This window comes from Atractosteus spatula, chromosome 11, assembly GCF_055471065.1.
Source record: "Atractosteus spatula isolate fAtrSpa1 chromosome 11, fAtrSpa1.hap1, whole genome shotgun sequence".
Taxonomy (NCBI): domain Eukaryota; kingdom Metazoa; phylum Chordata; class Actinopteri; order Semionotiformes; family Lepisosteidae; genus Atractosteus; species Atractosteus spatula.
This window is the reverse complement of record NC_142716.1, coordinates 9,873,318-9,898,467: the sequence shown is the minus strand read 5'-3', so window position 1 is coordinate 9,898,467 and position 25,150 is coordinate 9,873,318. Positions and strand designations below refer to the sequence as shown.

At 35.9% G+C, this 25,150-nt stretch overlaps 2 protein-coding genes across 4 annotated transcripts in view; one reads left to right on the top strand and one right to left on the bottom strand.

Moving 5' to 3' along the window:
- The window catches only part of arhgap29a (Rho GTPase activating protein 29a), a 49,722-nt gene extending 46,333 nt beyond the window's left edge, over positions 1–3,389 (bottom strand). For both annotated transcript variants that reach the window (XM_088926675.1, XM_088926676.1), the window contains exon 1: positions 3,249–3,389. The gene's annotated coding sequence lies outside the window, so the exon portion shown is untranslated. The remainder of the gene's footprint in view (positions 1–3,248) is intronic.
- Positions 3,390–6,658: 3,269 nt separating this feature from the next.
- Positions 6,659–24,804, top strand: abcd3a (ATP binding cassette subfamily D member 3a). Of its 2 annotated transcripts, none has more exons than XM_088926679.1 (23): positions 6,659–6,784; positions 7,870–7,903; positions 8,261–8,359; positions 10,046–10,134; positions 14,067–14,136; positions 14,956–15,053; positions 16,215–16,338; positions 16,501–16,557; positions 16,748–16,890; positions 16,991–17,060; positions 17,560–17,629; positions 18,694–18,791; positions 19,699–19,790; positions 20,013–20,101; positions 20,451–20,523; positions 21,159–21,222; positions 21,587–21,664; positions 21,791–21,856; positions 22,141–22,230; positions 22,632–22,751; positions 23,323–23,427; positions 23,626–23,682; positions 24,068–24,804. In XM_088926679.1, exons 1-23 carry the CDS (start codon positions 6,675–6,677, stop codon positions 24,143–24,145), a joined length of 1,974 nt encoding a protein of 657 aa, XP_088782805.1. In that variant the 5' UTR covers positions 6,659–6,674; the 3' UTR covers positions 24,146–24,804. The 2 variants fall into 2 exon arrangements, with proteins under 2 accessions (XP_088782805.1, XP_088782806.1); XM_088926680.1 differs by lacking the exon at positions 14,067–14,136 and adding an exon at positions 11,028–11,097 and having other exon boundaries at positions 6,663–6,784.
- Positions 24,805–25,150: the final 346 nt, after the last annotated feature.

Here is a 25,150-nt window from a genome sequence, read left to right as displayed (position 1 = left end):
CTGGAAAAAACTAACTAAACTAACTAGCAAGCAGTGTCGTTTTAGAAAGTGTAGGCTAAGGTATTTGAAAGCAGTCAGGATCAGAGAGATAATAAATACTGTAGAGAACTGCAGCTGTGTTTCATTAACTTGGGAAGTGGAGTACGATTACAGAGCAACTATCATCTAAACATTAAATTTGAACACGGTGACAGCTTTTAATTAACGTATCTCCACCCTTCAGACCTAAACATAAATTTGCAATTCTTTGGTGCAGAGCTGCTACAAAACAAGACAGTCGACTACCACAAAGGTACTTCCCGGCTCGCAAAAGTCATTTTGTCCTCCTGTAAAACATGTTTTGGGCATTGCACAGATGACATACTGAGCCTAAAACATTTACACCCACAGCAGTGAAACTTGCACAGAGCCTTAACACAAACATGAATATAGGTCAAATGGGTTAGCTTCATTAGCAGCCTTTGTTTATATCCTCTATTCTTGGAAGTAGTTGTTTTCATGGAACCTAACCTGGCTCCACTGAAAGAAGGATGCCCCACAGAATTATCACTGTCCGATTCAAATGAGAAAACAATATTTTTCAAATGGTCACTCCTTGGCCCACTCAAAAGTCATGTATCAGAGAATAAACCAAGAAAGAGCAGCATCAGGTGGATTTGTTATTGACAGACTGACGATAAACTGAGGTGGGTGTTCAAACCTGCTGCTGTTGGCACCCCTGGCTGACTTGTCAGCAGTCCTCTTGGCTTATGTGATGAAAGACCAGATAATATGGAGGCTTTAATGATTTTTGGGATGTTGAACACAGTACTGTTTGTGTGAGGGCTATTAAGCTTACAGTATTTTCCTGTGGATGGCTACCCAGGGGAGAGACTATGTTACTGGAAATCACTCAAAAAACTAATTGGGAACAACTGGAGGTTATGCATGCATTTTCTTTAGGAGAACAGAGATCTACAATATTTTTTAACTTTGTTGTATTGATTACCAAGTGCCAGAATCAGATCATAAATTACACCGATACTGTGAATCTACAGAATAAGAAAGAAAGCAGTAACATACACTTAAATACTTATAAAGACCATTTTTGGTATGTTCCTAATAGTTTGATGACCCTGACTTGCATGAAGTGGTTACAAAATGGATGGACTCTGTACTCTAAATTCAAAGTGGGTTAAGTTTCTCAATTTATCTACTCAATTTATCCACAGTTGAAACGTTGCGTTTCTTTTCTTCTCTTTTCAGCATGAAATAAACCTTTACTTGTTCCTAGGTTTATCAATGTTTCCTTCACTTGCAAATAAAAGTTTTCACAAAACATTGTGACACTGTGTGGTATTTCGTTATTCCTTCTTGGAATACAGTTCTGTTATGTAGTGAAATTCAAAACATATTGTGAAAGAGTTCATACCCATTTGAAAACACAGATGCTTTCACAGCACTGACATTTGTAAAAAGGCAAGAGCAAAGAATATAATGTAAACACAAATCACTTATCTACAAGCCAAAAGATTTTATGAAGAAGACAGCATACAATCTCCCCCACATACCAAGAAACCACTCTGTATAATCCTATCAGTGCGATGGCACTACATAGCTCCACATCAGTGCAGTTCCAAAGTAACTGATATATTACACTGGATCAAACAATGAACAATATCGCACTCCTGTAAGGGCTAGAACTGTGTCATAATTACAGACACCTGAATCACAGCGCTGGCCTATTTTTAGACAAACCACGTGGTTGAAATAATTATCACACTTCGTATGTTTGCTCATCTGGAACAATTTAAAACGGAGGTGTGGCAGCTCAGGTCTTTGTGATAAAAATAAGCACGTATTACAAAACTCTATTCAATACATAAAATCTAAACGCTGTATTAATCTGATCTTTTTAAAACAAGGCACTGCAGTCTTTTTTCTTCTAAAGCATTCATGCAAGTGGAGTTTTTGAAAATCGCATTAAAATACATGTTTTGTGCTCACTAAATCACTAAAAGAAACGTGAATTTCTTATGTTTTGAGGTTACAGGTATTCTGCACTTTATTTTGTATTCTGAATATCTGGAATTCCAGAAGACTGTGAAGAACGGGGGCCTCTGTGTGACCACATGTGAGGTCACACAGTTCTTCAGATACATTTAAACAGGATTAACAACCGGATAATTTACTCTTTCCTGGGCAATAAAGTGACCGCTCGTGTCCCTTCGAACTGCCTTCAAAATATACTAATCAATGAACTTTAGGATTAAGATAAACATACAGCCTTCACAGACTTGTAGCCAAAGAAATGTGCACAACGAACGATGGAAACAAGACACTTTGAAGGGGGGATTTCTCACAGAGTTCGAGAGTGGGCAAGGTTGTTAGCAGTAGTTGTTTTGTTCTACCACTACGTAAACAAAAGGTTTTAATGAATGAAACACCCTTTGATTACAGTAAGAGCGTCAAGAACCCCACGAAGCGGAACAAACAGTAGATTCCTAGACAACATTGGCCGACGCAGTCTTTTACAAAAGAAAACGCAAATGAAAAGGCAGAAACCTGTGCACCATGTGAAATCAGCCTGGTGTATCACAAACTGTATTTATGCCTCATGCACTTAGTCATACGTCTGTAGATGGTTTCAGTGATCTTGGGCAACATACAAGAATCCAAAACCATTCTTGTTCCGAGAAAAACAAAATACCATCTATCATCAAATTGGGTTAATCTAACCTAAAACCAAAGGTTACTAATGTGATGCCAGAAACAAAACTGTTGCATATAGCGAATGCACTGTAACTTTTCAAATTCGACAAGTGAATATAACAGACTAGATCACTTTAAATTTGCTGTGATTTAGATGCGTTTTCAGCTGTATTTAAAAGCCCTGAAGATGTTTTACCAGCCACATAATGTTCTTTACGATTAACTCCGATAAAGTTCCAACATCGAGTTTGTGTGAAGAGATGTAGGTGCTGTAAAGTCACCAAATTAGGAACACACTCGTTACATACTGTAGTTAAACAAGCAGTCTTATCACGAAAACTCAAAACGCCACGAGTGCTTAGTACCGAGCGAGATCAGCGGAAAGAAGTATACCTAAAAACAAAAAACTCCAACAGACTCTCACAAAACCAAATGAATGCTTTGCCTTTCATCTCCGGCGTTAATCAAATGTGCTATCATCTCCAGCGCTATTAAATGGTCCAACTTTCGTTCAATCACAGCCGTTCTTAAATGCAATATATTTAAGATTTACTCACTTGAATTGCAATCCTGTAACATTGCACTATGAGAAGCGCGAAAACTACTTCTCGTAATTCCCACAAACACGACAAAAATCCGACACGTTTGTTTTAAATATCCCCTCTGCCGCTACAGTATTTGTGTAGTTGCTTAGGGTTGAAACTCGGAACCGCCGTTCACTCTCCACTAACAAATCCCCTCCCCCTCTCACGTGACTCAAGAGCTCACTTTGGATTGGTCCGTTGGCAACAGGGGCAGGAAAACTTTTATCATCTCACGCCCCCTAACAACAGGTGTTAGAAAAAACGGGTCGCTGCCTACACTGTACAAAGATGCGCACACAGCAAAAAAGGATGTGTATCATGTTTTGGACTTCTCGGTTTATTCCTAAATGTATTTCTGTAGCTAAATAGTTACAATTATAGTTACAAGAATAGTTACAATTCTTTATAATTCTGTACGAAAAATATTTTAAAAAACGAGTCGGGCCTTTTTCATAAACACTGTCTCTCATTGTTGCAGAAAGATATATGACATTTTGAAAGAATCTGCTTGTTTCCTGACCCAAACTGTAGAACCGAAAATAAAGCACATTAATGTCATTTAAACTCTGAAGATCTGTAATGGACTTGTATCTAATTTTATCATTCTTTGATTTTTATGTTTTCCTAACTGTCGTGTCTATTGGCTGGTAACTTCCATTTGTTCCTTAGGCTTCTGGGTGAAAAACATTAAACGTATTAAAGGCACTGATAAAGGAGTTCATTCTTAATCACCTCTTCATCTGAATGCTGTCAGTTGAATTTATTTGGTATTCAATTTCATTTGGCAGTTTATTTTTAACTTTTGAAGATAAAATTGATTACGGTTTACTCAGACGCAGAGGACTGAGTGGTGTACGTCGGATAAAAGTCACTGCTAGTGTCTGCTGATAAATGGACCCGATGCACTTTATTGTTTAAGACAGTAGGCTCTTGATGAGATGAGATCTTCAAAATAAAGGGAAGACACTAATTCAACAGGATTACAGTTTGGATACTTTTCAAAGATAAACAGCGAAAAAATAGGGTTTCCGTGTTTCTGATAATATACAGCAGAGCGATAAAACATTTTGGTTAATAGAAATCAGCAGTTGTATTTTCTAACAAGGAAACGAACGAGAAACATTTAAATGTCATTCCCACTAGATTATTACCCAGTCAAATGTAACAAATACCTATCTGCATTATCGTTTTGCAATGAGATTTTATACTGTTAACATATCCTTCAATAAAGATTGATTTTAAGGGGTTAAATGCAGAGATAAGACATTCCTATGCAGTCAAATTATCTACAACATATCTACTGCTGGGAAACTTGTTTATATTCATTATTATCAGTTTCAACTAAATGTCAAATGATTTATACCATACTGTATATGGTTAAGGAGCTCCACATGTTTGAACAACAGAGTTATGTATTGCAACCAAGCGAACATTTTCAAGCATTTTGTGAATCATTAATACACAGCTTTAGAAAATACTTTTAGTTTTAATATAACAGTTAAATAGTTGTAAATGAAATTTCATTAATTTTAAACTTCATAAAAAGCTGCAATTCTGGACTTTCCGATTCCTGTCGATGTGTTATATATATGGTACTAGATGGCTTGGAAAATTTGTTTTGAAGTGTAATAACATTCAAATATCTATCTAAACATCGTTGAGGATTTATTTTCAAACCAGCTGAACAGGTAACAGAGATAAGATAACTGAAGGATTATCACCTGAGGTACTGGAGGTCTTACAATATATGGAATTTGCTCTACGGAGACTCTCTCACCAAATGCTTTCCTGTCCTAAAGTTCATGTGAGAAGTGCAAATGAGTCAAGAATTTGTTCAGTTTTATATTTATTTGCAGTTCTGTACAAATTCTAAAAGGAAATTATGATTCTTATGAGATGAGTGTTGGCAATGTTAAAGCAATATTTATGTATGGTGTTTAATTGCAATTCTTTGGACTCTCTAGTACAGTTTTAAATATAGAACATGTTGTAAGAGCAACAATTATTGTTTTTGTTCCTTTTGTTTTACTAGGTAAGTCAGGGATGTTTACAAGCAATGGCATAGACACAAATACAGATATCTGTATAAATAGATACAACAATGTATCTATTTATAAAGCAGGGCATAGTGGGTGAAGTACGTTGTTCAGAGATGCAGCAGCAATATTATGCCATCTGGGATTTGAACCCCGTGATCCTTTGGTATTGAGCACAGGGTGATTAGGAGCCCCCAAAAGTTTCTTACAGACTCCATAACTTTCAGGCATTTTTAACTGCATTTTTACCAGTGGATGAATTTGAAATATTTACTAATGTTATATGGTCCCTCTCCTTTAATATTTTAGAAGAGCATTTTTTAAGTGAGATGAAAGTAAAAGTGTCCTTAGCTATACTCCACATCTCCATTTTAATCATTATTTGATTTCACTTAATGATTATTATACAGAGTACATTGACATAACTAAACATTAGGAAGGATACATTAATTGAAAGCTTTTTACTCAGTATTTGGAGGAGCTCAATCACTGTTTCCACACCATTTCCATGGTATAGCAGACATATGGAAAATAGCAATCTGAAGAGAAATAGCAAAAACGAATTGTAAAAAATTGGACATACTGTACAGAACTAATTATTCTTTAAAAAGTATTTCGCTCCATCTAGTGTTAAATATGTGCACTGTATTACGCGTTTCACACGATTTTCTTTCAAACCGATTCCCTTTTCGGGGAATGAAAATACATATGTGCCTAGAAGGCGTAGCTGCTCAAGTTGCCAATGAATTCCCACCTGTGTGCTGCTTCCACAAACTCTGCAGATATCACTTTAGGTACATTTAGCAATAATTTAAAGAAAATATATTCTTCACAAATGCAATTGTATTTCACTCACTAGATGGAGCTCTCATGATCAGAAAATTCGCTTCGACAGTAGGTGGTGATATTTCCCAAGTTTGTTTTTCAACCATTCATACATACTGTAAGCTTATAAAGTGACTTAATTTTTAAGTGGCAGTTATTTTACGGTACTTCCTTTGAGTAATCTTTTTTTCTGTTTTCATGTTCACAAGGAAAGAAAAAACATTTTTTCTGCACACCTCGCAGTGTTTCAAGCTAGTTAAACAGTAACGTATGATTTTCCCGATCTACTGAGTACAGTAGAATTCGTGTACCTATTGCTCCAGTCGACAGAAACGATAGCAAGGTCATGCTAACAACACGCAGAAATAACAGGGCGATGCATTCAAGTACATTCAAATCATTCGCCGTGCTATTCAAGGTCAATTTCAGTAAATCTGGTTTAACCCTGGTCACAGGCAAGAGCGTCTAGTTTTGCTCCCTCCCAGTATCCCAGCATGCTCCGTTGTGCTCTGTGACCGGCTCTCACTGTGTTGGAAACATGGCGGCGGTCAGTAAATTTTTGACAGCCAGGAACTCTTCCATAGCGAGTGCAATTGTCATCGCGTTGTACTTTGTCAGGCGTAGACGCAATATTAACAAATCCATCGGGTAAGGTGCAATACGCCTGTGGTGAAAAATCAGTTCTTTGGTTCTGAAACATGATGTAGAGTATTGGGCTTGGGCTTGGGCTTGGTGCGATACAGTATAGCAGGAGAGGTGGGCACAGACAGGGTTTGTGTAAAGATGCAGTTCAGATCAGGGTTCCGCGCTGGGCCGGTGTCCTCTATTGGTCAGATTTTAGGAATGTGTTTTATTGTTAAATTTTAGTCCGTTTTCCCGGAAAATACTGTTTTTTTTAAAACAATAGAGGTCTTTTAAATTCTATGGCATAGGTAGGCAACTCCAACCCTCGCGTGTGGGTTTCCTGCAGATTTTAGAGGTGCTTCAATAGCACCTGTTTAAGACGTGGGAAAACACCGCCGATTGAACTTCTTATCTCTGTACTTTTTATTTTAATGAAATTCTTAAAGTTTGAGATGATATGCAAACCGAAAACAATACAGCGCTCTTGGACTGGATTTGCCTACTCCTAGCTGTGAATTTGGACCGGCTAGCTGTGCTACAGGAGACTAGCGTGTAATATAACAATGACCCTATTGTACTACACATGCTGCACTTAACACTGCATTTCTGAACTGTCTTGTTGTTGTCCAGCTAGAAATTGGCTGTTGCAAAGACTGATTGTAATGCTAGGAGCATCCATAATTAAGTAGTATTTGGATTTGTCACCACAAAGTAATGTGGTTAAGCAGGTGTATTAATTGTATCCTCTAAATGACAGTCCTGTTTTATTATTGTGTGGGGTCTAAAATTTTGCTATACAGTAAATAAAACGTTGGGCACGACTTTGAAATGAAGACTAGCTTTATCTTATAGAAACCAGGATGGTTTGTTTGGGTAACTTATAGAAAGGCTAAAAGTAAGTTGTGATAATTACATTTTAGTCTTTATATCTGAACTGCTGCAGTGATAATAATAAAAGGTTAACTGAACTGTACTTTTGTTTAAGTGGCTCCATACTTAAATTTGAATTACACAGTTTCCTCAATTTGTAAAATTCAATCATAGCATAGTCCATAAATGTCAACATTTTGAATTTGTACAATTATAAACCGTTATGTCTTTCTTCACAGCAAGAAAGGCACATCAGAGCTGCCATTAAATGATGTAAGTAATTTTGTAATTTTGTACTGCTGGATTTTTGTTTTCCTTTTTAAGCATGTTCAGTTGGACTGACAGTTTACTAGCATTGCGATGTACATAAATATACATTTTCCACTTCCATGAGACAAATTTAAAATGCTGTCTTGTGCATCTTTGGTTTGAAGTATAAGTGATAACACCTAATAAAAGTGCTAAAGATGAACAATGAAACTCACAGCCTTTTGTGCCTATAAGACTGTCTGCCCAAGAGTTGTAATAGTTAAATCTTTCTCTGCCTCAGTATCAGCTGTTGGTGTTCTGCAGTCTGTCTGTACTAATAATCTAGTTTATCTGCCACATGTACCCTTTCCATGTGTACAGAAAGATGGGAAGAAAGAAAAGGCTGCGGTGGATTGGGTATTCTTCACACGACTTTACCGGATTTTGAAGATCATGGTGCCCCGAACATTTTGCAAAGAGGTGGGCCTTTTTCCTTTCTTACCACATAAAAAAAGGAATTTGGATTTGAGGTGTCTAAGGCATTGAAAGTTTGACTAATTTCTCCCTTTCTGGATTATACCATCACATTGCTTTCAGTAACTGCTTGTCCAATTCAAGGCTCAGAGTCTATCCTGGGAAACATTGGGCGCAAAGCGAAATACACTCTGGATGTGATACCATTCCATCACTAGCCATACACAGACAAAAAAAATGTACAGGGCCAGTTTTTTAATGAAACTGAATATCCTGCCAGCATGTCTTTGGACTGTGGGAGGAAACCCACACACATATGAGGAGGACATGCAAACTCCACACAGAAAGCACCCCAGGAAATTTACACAGGGCCAGTGTTGCGAGACAGGAATGCTGTGTATTGCACCACTATGCCACTCCCATTCATTATATATTGTTTAGTAATCTTGGAATGGTTTAGTAATTTCTCAAGCTGATGTTTACACACATAGTCAGCTGACCACTAAATGTATTATAGACCTCTATGAAGTTATCTTGACATAGAGTCGCCTGCATGAATCATCGTTTGTCTTTGTTTTACTCAAAGTCCAAGAATCAAATGTAAGAGGTAAATGTTTTCTTGGAGTTCTTGAATGACATAAGGAGGAAAAAATAGGATACACCTTTCAACATTAGAATGAGAGAAAGAAAATCCTAATAAGCTTACTATTGTAGTACCTTAAATTGAAAAGCATCCTGTTTAGACATATACAATATGTTGGATTGGCACTGCTTCTTGTACTGGGGTCTATTGAATTCACGTGAAAATACACTAATTTTGATGATGGCATACTGTACTCAGTAAATGCATTGCTTTGTTCCTGAAAGTAAAAAAAAGTTGAATAGTGCAAAAATATTACAGCAGTGTTTTGGCTTATATATCTTACTTTTGTATTCAGGGATGCAGTGGCTGTGAAACAGTATCAGTTTTATAACAAATATGGACTTACAGTATCTCAGAGAGAACACTTGTCATTTTGTAAAATTGCTTAAGTCAAATTGGTTGTTATGAGATGTGAAAGAGCAGCACTTGCTAAAGTCCAGTGCTTTTATGTCTCCAACTGACCATCAAAATTCTGTAAGAGAAGTTATTTTCTGAGAAAATCCTGCTCATTTTTTGACCTCCTCATAAGTTTTACAATGCGTACATAGTAAAATATGTACCTATGTATATAGTAAGATAAACGGTACTGTGGAGCACTCTAAAATGACAGTGTAACACAAATCTTGCACTTCTCTGGGTTGTTTAAACACTGATAAGTACAGGGTCAAAGCCTAATAAATTATGACTGATCTTAGATCTTGGGATTTCTTACAGCCTACATACTGTAGCATTACATGTCAGTCATTTTTTCTGTTAATCTTAAAAAAACGTTGCTAATTTAGAATTTGAAGAATTAAAAACTGCTCTGGCATTTTGAGACAGTAAATGGTCAATTAGCTGGGTATTGGAGCATTGTGATAAGCACTGGAGCACTTAATGTGAACATCAGATATTGGACAGCAATCAAATTAATTAGAAGTGGTTTTTCAGCCTAGCCCTTCTTAGCTTTGTTCCTAACAATAAACAATTTTACACTCATTTAAGGATGTGTGCAGAAGAATCAGGGGTGTGGCAAAATTCAATAATCGCTTGATATTCTTTTGCTTCAGTCAGGATACCTGCTGCTTATTGCCGTCATGCTTGTTGCTCGAACATATTGTGACGTGTGGATGATTCAGAACGGCACCATGATTGAAAGGTAAAGACCCTGAACTGTATTTACATGAGTTACTTTGCTCGTTTGCAGACATGATAAAGGTGGTGTTTTATAGTACATTGAAATATCCAATTCTTGGCTCTTGAATTCTTGTTTTGTATATCATAGAAAAGTCTCAGAATCGGAAGACTGCAGTGGTAGAGATAAACAGTTTACTGTGTACAGTAATAACATGATATTTGAAAGGTCATATCACTGGTTGTATTGAACATAACCACATTTTAGTTTTAGCTTCATTTATGACAACGTTTAATTTTTCACACAATCTATAGTCAAGTAAGTAGAAAATACTGCACGCACTAAAGCAGCTGATACAAAAGATTGTGCCCTTTTGTAAGGCATGATAGTCGGTTAAATCCATGCAAACCAGATCTCCTAATCTTGCTAATCGAAGAATATTTATTTCACTCTCCCCTTGACCCTACGAGAAAAGATACTTTATCGATGAGTAGTAAGAATGAAGAATGAATTCATCCATTTTTTTCTCTGAACCATTTATAAGCTATATTCCAGGAAATGTGGTTACCCAAACAAAGTTTTTCACATCAGAAAAGAAAACATGAGAAAATTAACTGGGGGCATGTGCTCTGAGCCAAAATATTTTGAGTGTCGTCCTGTTAAATATTTTATAGTTTAATCATCTGTGTTCTTGGAATTTCAGTACAAAGTTATATGCTTTTAATGGAATATGATTTATAATTATTTTTTCAGTAAATAAAACTCATTACTATGATTCTTTGAAATACAAATTTCATGCAAATTGAAGTTTGAACTGATGTATGTCATGGATTACTTTACATGGATACCAATAAAAGCTAATTTTAATAAAATTTCTGGTTTTGCTCTGACAGTATTATTTCTTTAATCCCCTACAGTGGTATCATTAGCAGAGATATCAAGTTATTCAAGAAGCACTTTTATTGGTTTATTGCTGCTGTACCGCCGGTAAATTCTTTATATTCCATGTGGCTTTATTAATTAAAGTATCAAAAGGCATTCACATTAATAATTGTGCTGCAGCTCATATCCCGAGCCATATACTGTATGTACATTTGATGTTGGAACTTTTTTTATGAGGATGTCATTTTAATGTATATTGAATATTCTTGTTTAAGAACAAAGTGAAAATTCCACAAATTTGTCATAAAACTATAGCACCCACTGCTTGCCAGACTCAAATTACAAGACCAGTATTTCATTACCACTGTTTTTGTTGCAAAAAATCGTCATCAAGTACTAGACTTGTAATTTGCATTGTTGAGTGGGCCAAAATGTTGATTTAATCCCACTGTTATTGTGTAAAACTAAATCAGATTAACAAAATGGCACAATTTGGCAGGCCCTCACTAGCATGAATTCAGTTTCATATCTATTTTAAAGGGATGGTAAATCTTTGATGTCCAGACAGACTTCATGTCTTCAGGGCAGACCTGTCTTTCTGGTCTCTGCTGCAACACAAATTTAGCACTGTTGCCGTAACTCTCTATAGGGAGATCAAGCAAATTACTGAGAAGGGGTAGGAGGTTTCAGACCAGTCCAGGAGAGATAACTGAGGGACTATAAGCCCCAGCCACAGGAAAGAGGGTTTTCCTGCACAAGGGTGGGGTCCTAGGTTCAGCCTTACCAAACCACTTCAAGGCGTTATGGGAGACGGATCTGGAAACTGGGAGCCAGAGAGAAAAGACTGTTGGCCACAAGATACCCAGTAGGCCACTCCTCCTATAAAAGGGAGGTAGTTATATTTGCTAAGTTAGGTATTAGAGTTATTAGTACACAAACAATAGGGAGTCTGGGATGACTCTCCTGAACAAGTGGGCAAGCTTATAGCTTGAGCTGGGATGGATCCTGTTGTCATGGTCCATGTTGGTGCAGATGACATTGGGAAAAAAAGAAGGCTGACAATTCTGCAAGGCAAATACAAATGTAGCTTGCAAATGCAGAAGCAAAACATCCACAGTTATCCTTTCAGGACATTTTTAGGTGCCACAAATGCAAGCCAATTACGACAGTTAGCACAAATGGAGTGATTTAACAAGGAGCTGGAGAGTTGATGCAGAAAAGAGGGGTTTGGGTTAATGAGACAGTGGGGGTACTTTGGGGAAATTAAAAGGGACCAGTTTGAGCAGGACAGGCTTCTCTTGGACTAAGGACCCTGATATTTTGGGGAAGCATATGTGTAGAGTGATGGAGGAGTATTTAATCTAGGAAAGTAGAGGACCACACACTTGCAGCAGGGCAATTCTGGTGGGATCAGAATAGTCATAGGCAACATAACACATCCATTTGTAAATGGTTTTGCCTCAATTCTATCAGCATAAGGAATAGACTGCAATAATTTAGAGCTACTGCATTAATATGAAACCATGACATCATTGGAATAACTAAAACATTGCTTAGAGGAGGATGACTTGGACATTTTTTAATAATGACAGTAGAAATTGTGGGACTATATATTTAAAATATAATCTAATTTTTCATATTAAAGAACTGATGCAAGAGGGTGCAGGGGGCAGTTTTTCAGAATTTGTATGCAAACAGGCACAATACTGTGTGATGAGATTAGGAAACTATATAGAAAAGATAATGTTATATTACTTGGGAGATTTCCATTTTCAACAAATAGATTTTGGCATGCTGTGTTAGAGAAGATAAAAGCTGACATTCAGCAGCTAAATGGTTAATGAATGCTTCTTAGCCTAGTGTGTAAAGGCTCTAACTAGGGAGGATGGTGTTATTGACAATCTTTTTTAACAGCCAATATATATTTGAGGGATTAGACTTGATAAAACCACTTGGAAACTGTGACAACAATATGGTTTTCTTACAGTATGTACGGTATATTAGTATCATACAATTCAGTTTAGGCTAGAACTAAGAACTGCTGGATTTAGAGTAAAAGAAGTATAATTATACCTCAAAAACAGAATATTGTATTATCAAAACAAATCCACCTCTAAAACAATTAAGTCCTAGTCTACACAAATATGAGCATAATTGATTAATAGATAACTTAAGAATAGCAACAGAGGGAAGAGAATACTACACAGAAAGAGGGCAAAAAAGGGGCCCAAGATTTAATACTACTGTAAAACCAAATTATGCTGAGGTACAGGTGCATTTGGAAAAATTCCCAAGAGGGAATTAAAAGAATACTGTATTGTAAAGGTTATTGATAAATGTAAAGAATAGTGCCAGAATAAGCTAATGGGAGTTATGTTAGCCAATTGTGACATCACCAGTCAAAGACAAGGACCACACATGAAGCATTTTAAAAGTCTTAGTCAAAGTCAAATGGCTTTTACAGTACTTTCATATGAGCAGAAAACATCTGAGGCTTAAATTATTCTAATGCATTATTGTTCACCACTAAATATCCTTTTAGTGAATACTTATTTGCTCATTTCTATATTGTACTATTGCGGGTGAATATACTGTATGTACTATGTCAGGTTTGAGCAAATAAAGATTGTTATGATTAAAATTTAACAATGACATTTCACAGGCTTCGAGTATATTTCTTGAATTCAACAGAATTACATTTTGAGACATAACGAAGTAGTACAGGCTGAATCCAAGTGTCATATTCTGTCTTCGTTAAAGCTTGTATATCATGGGTTTACTGTCCCTTTACCATTCGGTAGTCAAGATTTAGTGATAATTATTGTCTACAAGAACTAACACTACAATTACTATACAGTCTTAATAAGACCTGCCGCTTAATGCAAACTCCACTTTACTGGTTTTTCCAGTTTGTTTCACTGAATGAAAAAAGACCAACATAAGTAGAAGCCTTTTTTATCCTAAGTGAGAAAAAGGCCGAAATACATCTTTGACTGTGTTTGTTCCACTGCTTTTGTCGATTACTTTTGTCGATTGTTTGTTTACAATGTTTTTATGCATGTTGTGGTTTGCAGTGCAATTATCGGTCGTACAACAAAAGATTTCAAGAAGTACTTATTCAACTTTATCAAAGTGATGCCACTTGTAAGTTATTTTGCTACTCCTTTTTAGACTCTTCTTTAACATTATGCTTATCTTTGGTATGAGCCAAACCCTTTAACTTTCATCTTTAATACTGTGTGAGGAGGAATTGAGTTTATTAGTGTAGTTTTTTCCTACCTCCTTTGTTGTATTTTTTTGCATTTAAATTTAAATTTTAAAAGCTTTATTTTTAATCAAACTAGAATGCTAAATCAGATATATGTTATAATACATCTTACTCCAGATATGTTTAAAATAAATAGGTATTTAATTTTTATAAAATAAATTATGATCACCCATAGTGCAACTTTAAATAGAAAGATGTCAGTTTGAATTTTTCCCCAGTACTCTCTATAATTTATTATATATTTGTATATAAAACCAGATGACTTGAGTAATGCGATCCAGGAAGTAATATTAGTACTTAGGGCATGGAAGTCTTGATGTAACCCTGCAGAATATGAAAGATCCTTACACCATAGAGTTCTTAATAAACATTACATGTACATGCATTATTAAGTAGGTAGTATTATTACAATTGTGCTGCATGTTGTGTGTCAGTATGTTCTGAAAGTAGCTCTTGTTGTTAAACAAGTTATGCAGTGGTGCTAATCTGCTTACTGTGTTTAAGCTCATAATTCATAATATTCATCAGTATGCATAAAGGTCAAATTTTCACTATTATTATTTGAATTGTTATTAGACAAACCTAACAGTATTTTGCATCTCTTTTTCTTGAGAGAAAAATTGAGTTAATTGCCATTCCTTGCAGGATTTGGAGTTAAAATCCTAACAAGCTTTTTTTGTTCCTGATGCTTTCAGATATCGCTGATAAATAATTTTCTGAAGCTGGGTCTAAATGAGCTCAAACTCCGAATTCGTGTAAGGCTCACCAGACACCTATACGATGAGTACCTAAAGTAAGTTTTGATGGTAATTTTTGGGGGAATTTTCCAAGTAAGGCACTTAGGGTTTATTCATAACAAGACAGTCCATGTCACTCCATTAAAACAGGGATGTATTTTTCTCCTCATCTGTAAAACCACAATTAGGATAAATGGCATAATGGTCATGTCATACTTGTGCATTAAATGTTACAGAAAAGTACCATGAAGTTTTAAGTCAGCAATAGAAGACTACATGCAAACAAAATGAGCTGTGAAATTCACATTGATGTGACAGAAAAGCAAAGGAAGACAAAATGTTCCACTCAAAAATTTATTTTCTGCAAAAGACCTATCAGAAGCATCTCTTAAAGAGAGAAGGCACATTTGGCATGGACTGTGCTAACATGGTCATAATTGGCCAAGTTGGTTTGAAGAATGTGAGTTAAAGGATTAATAAATAAAGACTTTATAATTATCCTTATGCACTGTAGGGAGATTACAGCTACCCTCATATTTTAATTAAAGAAAAGGCGTCTGTTTAAGCAGTACTTAGCAGTGCATTACAGCAACACAGTGGTACACGTGGACGATGTTCGTTTTATACACAGAAGCAGAGGTGCCATTTAGTACCACTGTTGTGTCATTGTATCTGTAAAAATTAGAAATTACAATATTAAAGCAGTATTATGAATCTGACAATCAAATCAGATCAGAAATATCCCAAATATATATATACTCTTTCTCTGACAATAACCTTAAAAATATGAGTCAAGTTGGCTTGTACCTACTATGAGAAATGTAAATGACAAATATCACTACAATACTGTGCTGACACAACAAGACATTGAAAATATAATGTAAAACAACAACACATCAGTCCTATGCAACAGAGTAAAAGAACATAGAAGGGGAAAAGGATGTTTTGAGAGTATTGACTTCTGTCATAGAAATAAAACTACCATGACACCTAATTATGAATTTTTAAAAAGGCACTATTAAGACAATAACAGCCTTTTCCACTATGGTTAACTTATGGTATATCTGTAAAACAAACTGTATGTTTATGAATAACCTACTGTCAGTTACCCAGTTTTGAAATGTTAAAGACAGAAGAAAGGTTATAAATATAAGGACGCCATCTCACCCCATGTAGAAAGAATGGCATAATTCTTATTTTCCCTGTGTTTTGAACAGAGGGTATACCTACTACAAAATGGGTAACCTAGACAACAGGATAGCCAATGCAGATCAGCTGCTTACCCAAGATGTGGAGCGGTTCTGCAACAGTGTTGTGGACTTGTATTCCAACTTAAGCAAGGTAAAGTCTTCTTTTCCCATTTCAGTTTTTTTAACACAGATCACTCTGGTGTGTTAATGTGCTTTTTATAAAGATAACTAAGGATGTGTTTTTGTCACATTTTTATATTCTGTGCAGTACAAATAAAATACTTCTTAACTGTCATGCAACTTTGTTTTTCAGCCTTTACTTGACATATGCTTGTACATCTTCAAGCTGACAAGTGCAATAGGTGCACAGGTTAGTCCTTTAATTCCATTTTTGTTGACAAATTGCAGCATTGATATGCTTAGGGAAATTAATGAGTAAAAGGCATTTTGATATGTAATACATTTTTCCTCCCATTATGTTATGTTAAATTAATACTTTCAAACCATTCTAGTTCTGCCTTCACAATTTCGATACTTTTGCTCATAATGTTTGTTTTTAGGGGCCTGCTAGCATGATGGCTTACCTTATAGTTTCCGGGCTCATTCTAACCCGGTTAAGAAGACCAATTGGGAAAATGACAGTGACAGAGCAGAGATATGAAGGAGAATACAGATATGTCAACTCTCGACTCATCACAAACAGGTTGGTACAGAAACTCCATTAAGTGCATACCAGCTTGGATCAGAGACTGTGTTGTGATCACGGTATTGCATAAACGGCATGTTTTATTTTTACCTTGCAGTGAAGAGATTGCCTTCTACAATGGGAACAGAAGAGAAAAACAAACGATACATACAACCTTCCAGAAACTGGTAAGAAAACTCCAGCAGCAGTAACATGCGGGTGGACAACACCATTGCAGTTGCTTGTGTCTTTTAAAAAAGTCATCCGTTTTTTTATCTAACATTTTTATCACCTCTGATCGACTGAAAAACAAAAAGCAATATTTTCCATCCATTATCAGAAGCTCCTGGTATGGGTTTGATCATCCATAGACATTTTGGAAGTATAGGACACAAGGAAAGGCTACAACTTGGATGGAAATCCATTGTTTCACATGATTCACACACAAGCAGTGTGTCTAAGGTAGGAGGAAACTGGAGCGCACATAGAACTACTTAAAGAAGGTCTACACATGCAAACTCCATGTAACAGTTTCAATATAAAAGTCAGGACCCAGGATCTCTGAGGCCACCATACTGCCTCAAATATGATCATTGTATTTGTAGAAAAGTGCGCAGAATAGATATTTGAATGTTCTGCATTATGGCATTCAAGTGTAAATACCAGCGGCTTTTGTTTCATTTCTAGGTTGATCACTTGCACAACTTCATCTTCTTCCGTTTCTCTATGGGGTTTGTAGACAGCATAATTGCTAAGTGTAAGTAAAGCATTTTCTGAGAATTATATTATTGCAGCGAGTCTAGAAATGTCTATTTTGTGTTATAATTTGGAAAAAAGTGTCTAATTAACATCATGTACTGCAGTGTATGAAACAGTCAGAGCAGAGGTGTCTACTTCTTTGTGGTCTTGGTAAGATTCAGTCTAGTCCAGTTTTCTAAGTAGCCATTAAATTGTCTACCTCAGATTAAATAGCATAATTTAAATGTGAGAATTAAGCAGTTGATTGGTTAAATTATGTGATTTAGAGGTCATGCAAAGGAAAGCTTAGAAGACACTTTATTCTGCTTGAGCAAGAATTGCTTTAATAGTGTTACTTGTTTCATAGGCACCATCTCCTTAGATGCTACTGTATGTGTGTTCAAGCGCCCCCAATATTTTAATTGTTGAACCAGGGGTGAATGCATTTTTATCTTGTACATTTTCAGAGATTACCATAACATTGTACATGCACAATTACTGCAGTAATGATTCCATCTTATCCCAGATTCCACTGTCAACTCCATTGACTGTTAATTCATTATTATTCAGTTGATTTGTCAGCATTTGTTGAGAATGGATTCAACACATGGCATCATGCAATAGAAAGGTTTAGAAAGTGCGATCAGCCTGTCACTACAAAACCTCTAGCAAAATATGCAAAAGATAAAACTAAACTACAGCATTTCGGTGCTCAATATTGACAGAGATTTTGTTTAACTGGGCAGTGAAGAGCTCTGAAGACCTCACTAGGAAGTTCCACATTGTAAAAAGTAAACATTCTCAAGAAATGTTTTTTTAATGAGAGCACATTTAACGATGAACATGATCAATCATTTTGAAAAGCTGGTGCCTGTGACTTTGTTTAATTGATCAGTAGCTGACAAGTGATTTTAGGTCACCTTTAAGATTTAGAGGATTGGAACTCTCCAGGACTGGGATTTGACAGATTAGTTATGTGAGAGATGTAATCTGGTTTATGTTATTTGCAGAAGCATAATGATCCTTCTTTTTTCTGACACCGACAGCATTTGTTCTGTTGTTGACGAGTTTGTTCCTATTTAGATCTTGCTACAGTGGTTGGTTACCTGGTGGTGAGCCGGCCATTCCTCAATCTGTCCCATCCTCGCCACCTGAACAGCACCCATGCAGAACTCCTGGAGGTGAGAGCTTCCAGCAAACCTGCCTGACCATTTCCTTCATTGTAAAAGGAGAGAAATGCATTAATAATAATTCCTTACATTTACAGTATATAATGCATTTCTAGACACTCCACTTAAAGCGCTTTACAAATAATAGGAACTCCCCTCCACCTTCATCAATGCGTAGCCCACACCTGGATGATGCGATGGCAACTAAAGTGTACCAGTACGCTCACCACACACCAGCTATCAGTGGGGAGAAGAGCAGAGTGATGAAGCCAATTCATAGATGGGGATCATTAGGAGGCCATGATTGGTAAAAGCCAGGGGGAAATTTGGCCAGGACGCCAGGGTAATACTGCTACTCTTTTTATGAAATGCCCGGGGCTTTTTAATGACCACAATGAATCAGGATCTCAGTTTTACGTCTCATATGAAGAACGGCACCTTTTTACAGTATAGTGTCCCCATCACTATACTGGGGCATAGGACCCACACAGACTGCAGGTTGAGCACTTCCTACTGGTCCCACTAACACCTCTTCCAGCAGAAACCTTAGCTTTCCCAGGAGGTCTCCGATCCAGGTACTGGCCAGGCTCACACCTGCTTAGCCTCAGTGGGTTGCCAGTTGTGAGTTGCAGGGTGATATAGCTGTTAAGTAACTGTTCAGTTGGTTTAGAAAAAAATGCTAATTTCATTCCACTTGATAAATTGTCAAAAAAAAATACCAGTAAGCAGTGTTATTGCAATGTATACATACAATACTAGTGTGTAAGTATATACTGTACCAATAATGTTGAATGGGAATAGGAATCCCCTGCACTTTTCCTTTGGTGGAAAACGAGATGCAAACATTCAAATTTCTGTATCTTCTCAATCCTGTTGAAGGAATAATCCATTTATTTGTCTACTGATTTTGTTTCTAAAGGACTACTATCAGAGTGGTCGAATGTTGCTGCGGTTGTCCCAGGCTCTTGGTAGGATTGTCCTCGCTGGAAGAGAGATGACAAGATTATCAGGGTAATTAAGTTTGTCTCTCCACACTGAAGTTTTTGTCAGAACCTTATGACATTCCAAAAAATTGCAGAAAGCAATTGAAGTTAATGTTTAATAAAATTTTACAAATTTGTACTTCAGATCAAGTTATGAAAATGTATTTTACACATCAAATCCTAATAAATAAAAGTATTATTTATCTTCTTTAGCATCAGTAATATTCTTGTCACATGATTTGTTTCTAAGGTTTACAGCTCGCATCACGGAATTAATGAAGGTTCTCAAGGACCTGAATTCGGGCAAATATGAGCGAACGATGGTTTCTCAAGACAAAGGCAAGTGTGTGTGATACAATAAAATTCCAAACAATTACACAACACACCCATGCAACTACAGTTCGTCTTGTAATTTTCTTTCTCTATGGCAACTGTTCGGTGGTTTGACTTTTCAAATAATTCATGTAAGCAACCACAAATAAGATGGCTAAAAGTAAATCTGGCTCATGGCATAAGAAATGTAATATGTTTTGTAATACTCTGTAGCTTGTTGTAACACATCACATTGTAACACATCACAATGAATTACTGAGACTTATTTCAGTTACACTCATTTCAAGGATTTCAGTGCTGTATTCTGGTGAAAGAAGATGTGAAAGCTACCAATTTCAAATGTTTACTTCAACAGAATCAGAAGGCTTGCAAAAAATCCCCCTGATTCCTGGTAGCGGAGAGATTATCAACGTTGACAAGATCATAAAGTAAGTCTCCAGATCAAATCAAACAGCGAGTTTAATTTGTTGATTTTTGTTTTGTCTGAAGTCAATTTTATTGCCAATGTTAAATATATTAGAATCTTCCTAATAGGCTACTATTGGCTTTAGGCCTGTATTAAATCAAAACTTGCATCTACCCTCCAATTAGAAATGACTAAACCTGTACTCCAGGCATTTCAGCTAATTTTATTGAGCTAATTGTAGCCAAATACGAGAAGGGTTATAAATGAAAGAGAGATATTCAGTTTATTTTGCTCATTGGTTAGTTCATTAATTGATACATGGTTTCATATATCCATTTCTTCAAACATCCTAAAGAATGGCCTCAGTAATAGAACCTACTACTAATTTGAGCCTACTACTTTCATTTCTAAAAGCATTTCCCTTTAATTTCTACTTGTGTTCTTGGAAAGGAAAGCTGCATTAATGACACTCTGTGATTATTCATGTGGATTGCCAGTAGAGATATTGATTTATTTCAAACTTTCATTTTTCCAAGGCAGATTTATTGTTCATCGACTTACTGAGTATTTAAGAATAATGTATTACCATGCAAGAACTTTTTTGGTTATTTAGAAAAATAGATTCAAAGTAAAGTTGTGTGACTATGTGTGTTTTAGGTTTGATCATACACCATTAGCAACACCTAATGGAGATATTCTGATCCGAGACCTGTCCTTTGAGGTGTGAATGTTTGTTTCTGTTCTTTATACATGTTTTATTGTTTCTTTTTAAATTAAAAAAGTATACTAATTCAGTATGACTTGACCAGTGTATATCAGATGTCGAAAAGGCCTGTATTTTATTTCCTCAGTAAATGTGCAAAGCTAAAGAAAATAATTTAAAAAGCGTAATCCATTGTCTTAAATGTAGTGTCCTAAGGAATGATACTGTATTTCACATTTTTAAAAACATCACAGAAAAAAGAGACAGTTCTGTCTGTAAATACTTTACATAATAAAGTTCGCAGGATTGAAGCTATTTATGCTTACTGTAACATTCAGTATAAAGTTCAGAATTATTATTAATTATTGCATTTTTTATAAAGGTAAGATCCGGAACAAATGTTTTGGTCTGTGGTCCCAATGGTTGTGGCAAGAGCTCACTTTTCCGTGTTCTTGGAGAAGTAAGTATTGTAATACGTTAAAAGGTTCGGTTGTAATAATCCAGACTTAACTGGGTTAGGTGTACGTCACTGTATAGCATTCTGTATCATGGATTAATAATATCAAAATCTTGCTGTTTTTCCTAGCTGTGGCCTTTGTTTGGTGGGCGCCTCACCAAACCTGAAAGGGGGAAGCTTTTTTATGTTCCACAGGTAAAAACCATTTCTGTAGTTGCCTTTCGAACGTTTTGTATCCCTCCAAGCCTCTGTCAAGCATGATTAATCTTATTTAAAATGCAGTTTATTTTTTAGTTTGTTGATCATTATTAAGTATTGTCTTGAGCTACTTTGGGGAGCTATGTTTGAAATTTGTTTTTAGTTTGTATTGCAATATGCTGTTAACTACAAAAGACACTAAATGCAAATATGGTAATCAGTGTATTTATCCTGAATATGTACTGTACGTCGGAATTTACAACTAGTCTTTATTGTTATAGAGGCCATACATGACCCTTGGCACACTACGAGATCAGGTGATCTATCCAGACACCCAAGAAGACCAGAAACAGAAAGGGATTTCTGATCAGGTACTGGATCCCTAAATGACTGGCTATCAGATAGCAGAAATATGGACAACAACGATGTTCTTCAGTGAAACTGCACTGTTTGCTGTTGAGTGGCATGATGCCATATGGCACTTGCCTAGATATTTCAAAATTAAACTTGCTACATCTCCCTGCTTGGCTGTGAATTTGTACTGAAATGTTCTGTAGAGTTCTAAAAAAAATCTGAAACTCTCAATAATTGTATTTAATCTATAGCTGAATGGACGATCAGCTTGTTTTTTTGTGTTTTAAACCATTTCATACCTTTCTGTAAGAATTTTCTTTATAAATACGATGTATGGATGAATGAGTGATTTGAAAATGTGATGTATTGATTTCTTGTACCGGTTTGTTTGTTTGTCTCCTCTGTGTGTGCTGTGCAGGTATTGAAGGAATATCTGGACAATGTCCAGCTGGGACACATCCTTGACAGGGAGGGAAGCTGGGACACTGTGCAGGATTGGATGGATGTTCTCAGTGGAGGAGAGAAGCAGAGGATGGCTGTAAGTTATGTAGCTCTATAGTATGTTCTCTTTCTAAAATGTACAACAATATAACATATACGATTCCTTGTAAAAGCATACAAGACAGTGTTCTCCAGAGATAAGGTACTCGACCAAAAAAGGTGAGTAGGAGAACGAACTTATTGAGCCAAATGACCGGACATCACTGGTTCAGGGCTGTATTGTGTCATGAGACACCCATGGGGTAGAACTGGAAACTGGCTGTATGACAAAGAAACAAATGACTCTTGCAGATGGGTATCAGAGAGTTATGTCGGCAGGTTCTCATTTTCCTGTACAGCACAGTAGTTGTACTGTAGCTGTAAAACTCAGTCTTAAAAATAAGCAATTCCAAACTGGGTAGATAATAGTATAATCTAATTTAAAGAAAATTCTAAGGTAATTATCACATAAGATACATTGCACAATTTTGAGGGAATAAGGTATTTTTGTGACTAGCTTTTTAAAATGTGTACCACTGCTCTTTAGTTCAAGATACATGCATGCTTATACATGCAAATAAAGCATGTTACTTTATAAGTCTTCTTTATCAATGTGTTTTTTTCCCCAGATGGCCCGATTATTTTATCACAAGCCTCAGTTTGCCATCTTGGACGAGTGTACTAGTGCAGTAAGCGTTGATGTGGAAGATTACATCTACAGCCACTGCAGAAAGGTAATAACGTGCCACTGATTGATACCTTTAGTTTACACTAGTTTTATGAAATAACAGCCTAGAATTGTTTCTGGGGATACCTGGATCATGTTATTTTAACAGTCAGGTTTTCGATTTCCTATAAACTGTCAGTAAATATAGTTTAATGTATGTAAATACAATAAAGTACTAGTTAAAAAATGTTTTTTCTCCTTTCAGATTGGCATCACCTTGTTCACAGTCTCTCACAGGAAGTCCCTCTGGAAACATCATGAGGTAAAATATTAAATCATTAAAGTTAAATTCGTAATAAAAACTATGTTCCTACAAAGAGAAAATATAATCTATTTACAGTTTGCTTAAATTTGTGTTTAGCATAAAAAGTATCCATATAAATGATCTCTGTGTACAGAAGAATATTGATAATAAGTTCACACCTGCCAATATTGAGCACTTAAAATATTAGATGTTATATCTAAATTGATATCCTTTTCTATTTTTAACACAACATAAAACTAAAAAAGTCATCTGTTAATATGAATGTTTTTTACAGAAAATGAGGAAATGTATGGATGTTTTGCTTGCCCGAAAATAATGTTTATTTGATTATTCTGAGAGCTATTGCAGAAGGTTCTGAAGATATTTTCTTTTTCTGTGACAGTTTTACCTGCGCATGGATGGAAGGGGAAACTATGATTTCAAACCCATCACCGCAGATACTGTGGAGTTCGGGTCATAAAAAAAACCAGCAATAAGCAAATATGTTGTGTCTCAAGTAGCACTGCACTAAAAGGAAGTCAAAAATAATAATTGTTTTTAATAATTTGTAACTTTTGTCAGTTTTCATGATGCTGTATGTAAAAATCTGGAAGTCAAATTAATCTGTAGTATGTTGCTAATAATTGTATATTTTGTTTAACTGTAATTAGTACATAACTTCCAGGCAATATGTAGAGAAGTATTAATAACAATTAAGATACAGGCAAACTGAGGTTAAGTAAGATCTTAGTCATTAAAAATATATATTGCCCTTACAGTTCCTTCTATGAGTTAGATTTACGAAACACAGGTTGGCACCTTCTAACTTGTCTTACCAGAACGTTTTCCTTTAATCCTATTCCGTTAAATGTTTTCTAAATGTGAACCTCCATTTTTTTAAACAGAAAAACAAGAAAACTGCTCAGTTGTTGCCTGACATTGTAAGTGTTCAGCATATTGTAATCATCACAAGGCAATTTTGAAATGTAAAAATTAAGATATATTTACCTTTATAAAATTAATGGGGTTTTTTTTTATAGGACAATGGTAACATCAGAATGCACTACTTAATGGCATGCAGTTGGGTCTGAAATACTGTAATTTGAACTGTACATTTTCATTAAAAAATGTAAATGACTGATTCCTTTGTATTTCTGGGGAAGTTTAAAGGTTGCATTTTCAAGTTTTCATTTGAAGTTGGAATGGTTGCCAGCATTGCTGCCTCACAGCTCTAGGGTCCTGGGTTAGATTACATCTTGGGATGCCTGTGTGCTTGGAGTTGGCATGTTCACACAGTTTTCATGCCAGTTTTTTTCCAGATGCTCTGGTTTCCTTCCTATGACCAAAGACAAGCAGTGTAGATTTGAATGGTTACTTTGATTTCAAGGGGAATTAATACAATGCTTTTCCCAGTATGAAAAATACTGGCTGTGGGACTAAAGAGAAACAACCAAATGAGTCCAATAAGCATGAGCATAATGTTAAA

Excerpts from the sequence above, each read along its gene's own strand:
- abcd3a (XM_088926679.1), top strand. The coding sequence starts at position 6,675 with ATGGCGGCGGTCAGTAAATTTTTGACAGCCAGGAACTCTTCCATAGCG. Across the intron at positions 19,791-20,012 it reads GAGATGACAAGATTATCAGG|GTTTACAGCTCGCATCACGG; the intron begins GTAATTAAGTTT and ends TTTGTTTCTAAG. Across the intron at positions 21,857-22,140 it reads AGCTTTTTTATGTTCCACAG|AGGCCATACATGACCCTTGG; the intron begins GTAAAAACCATT and ends TTATTGTTATAG.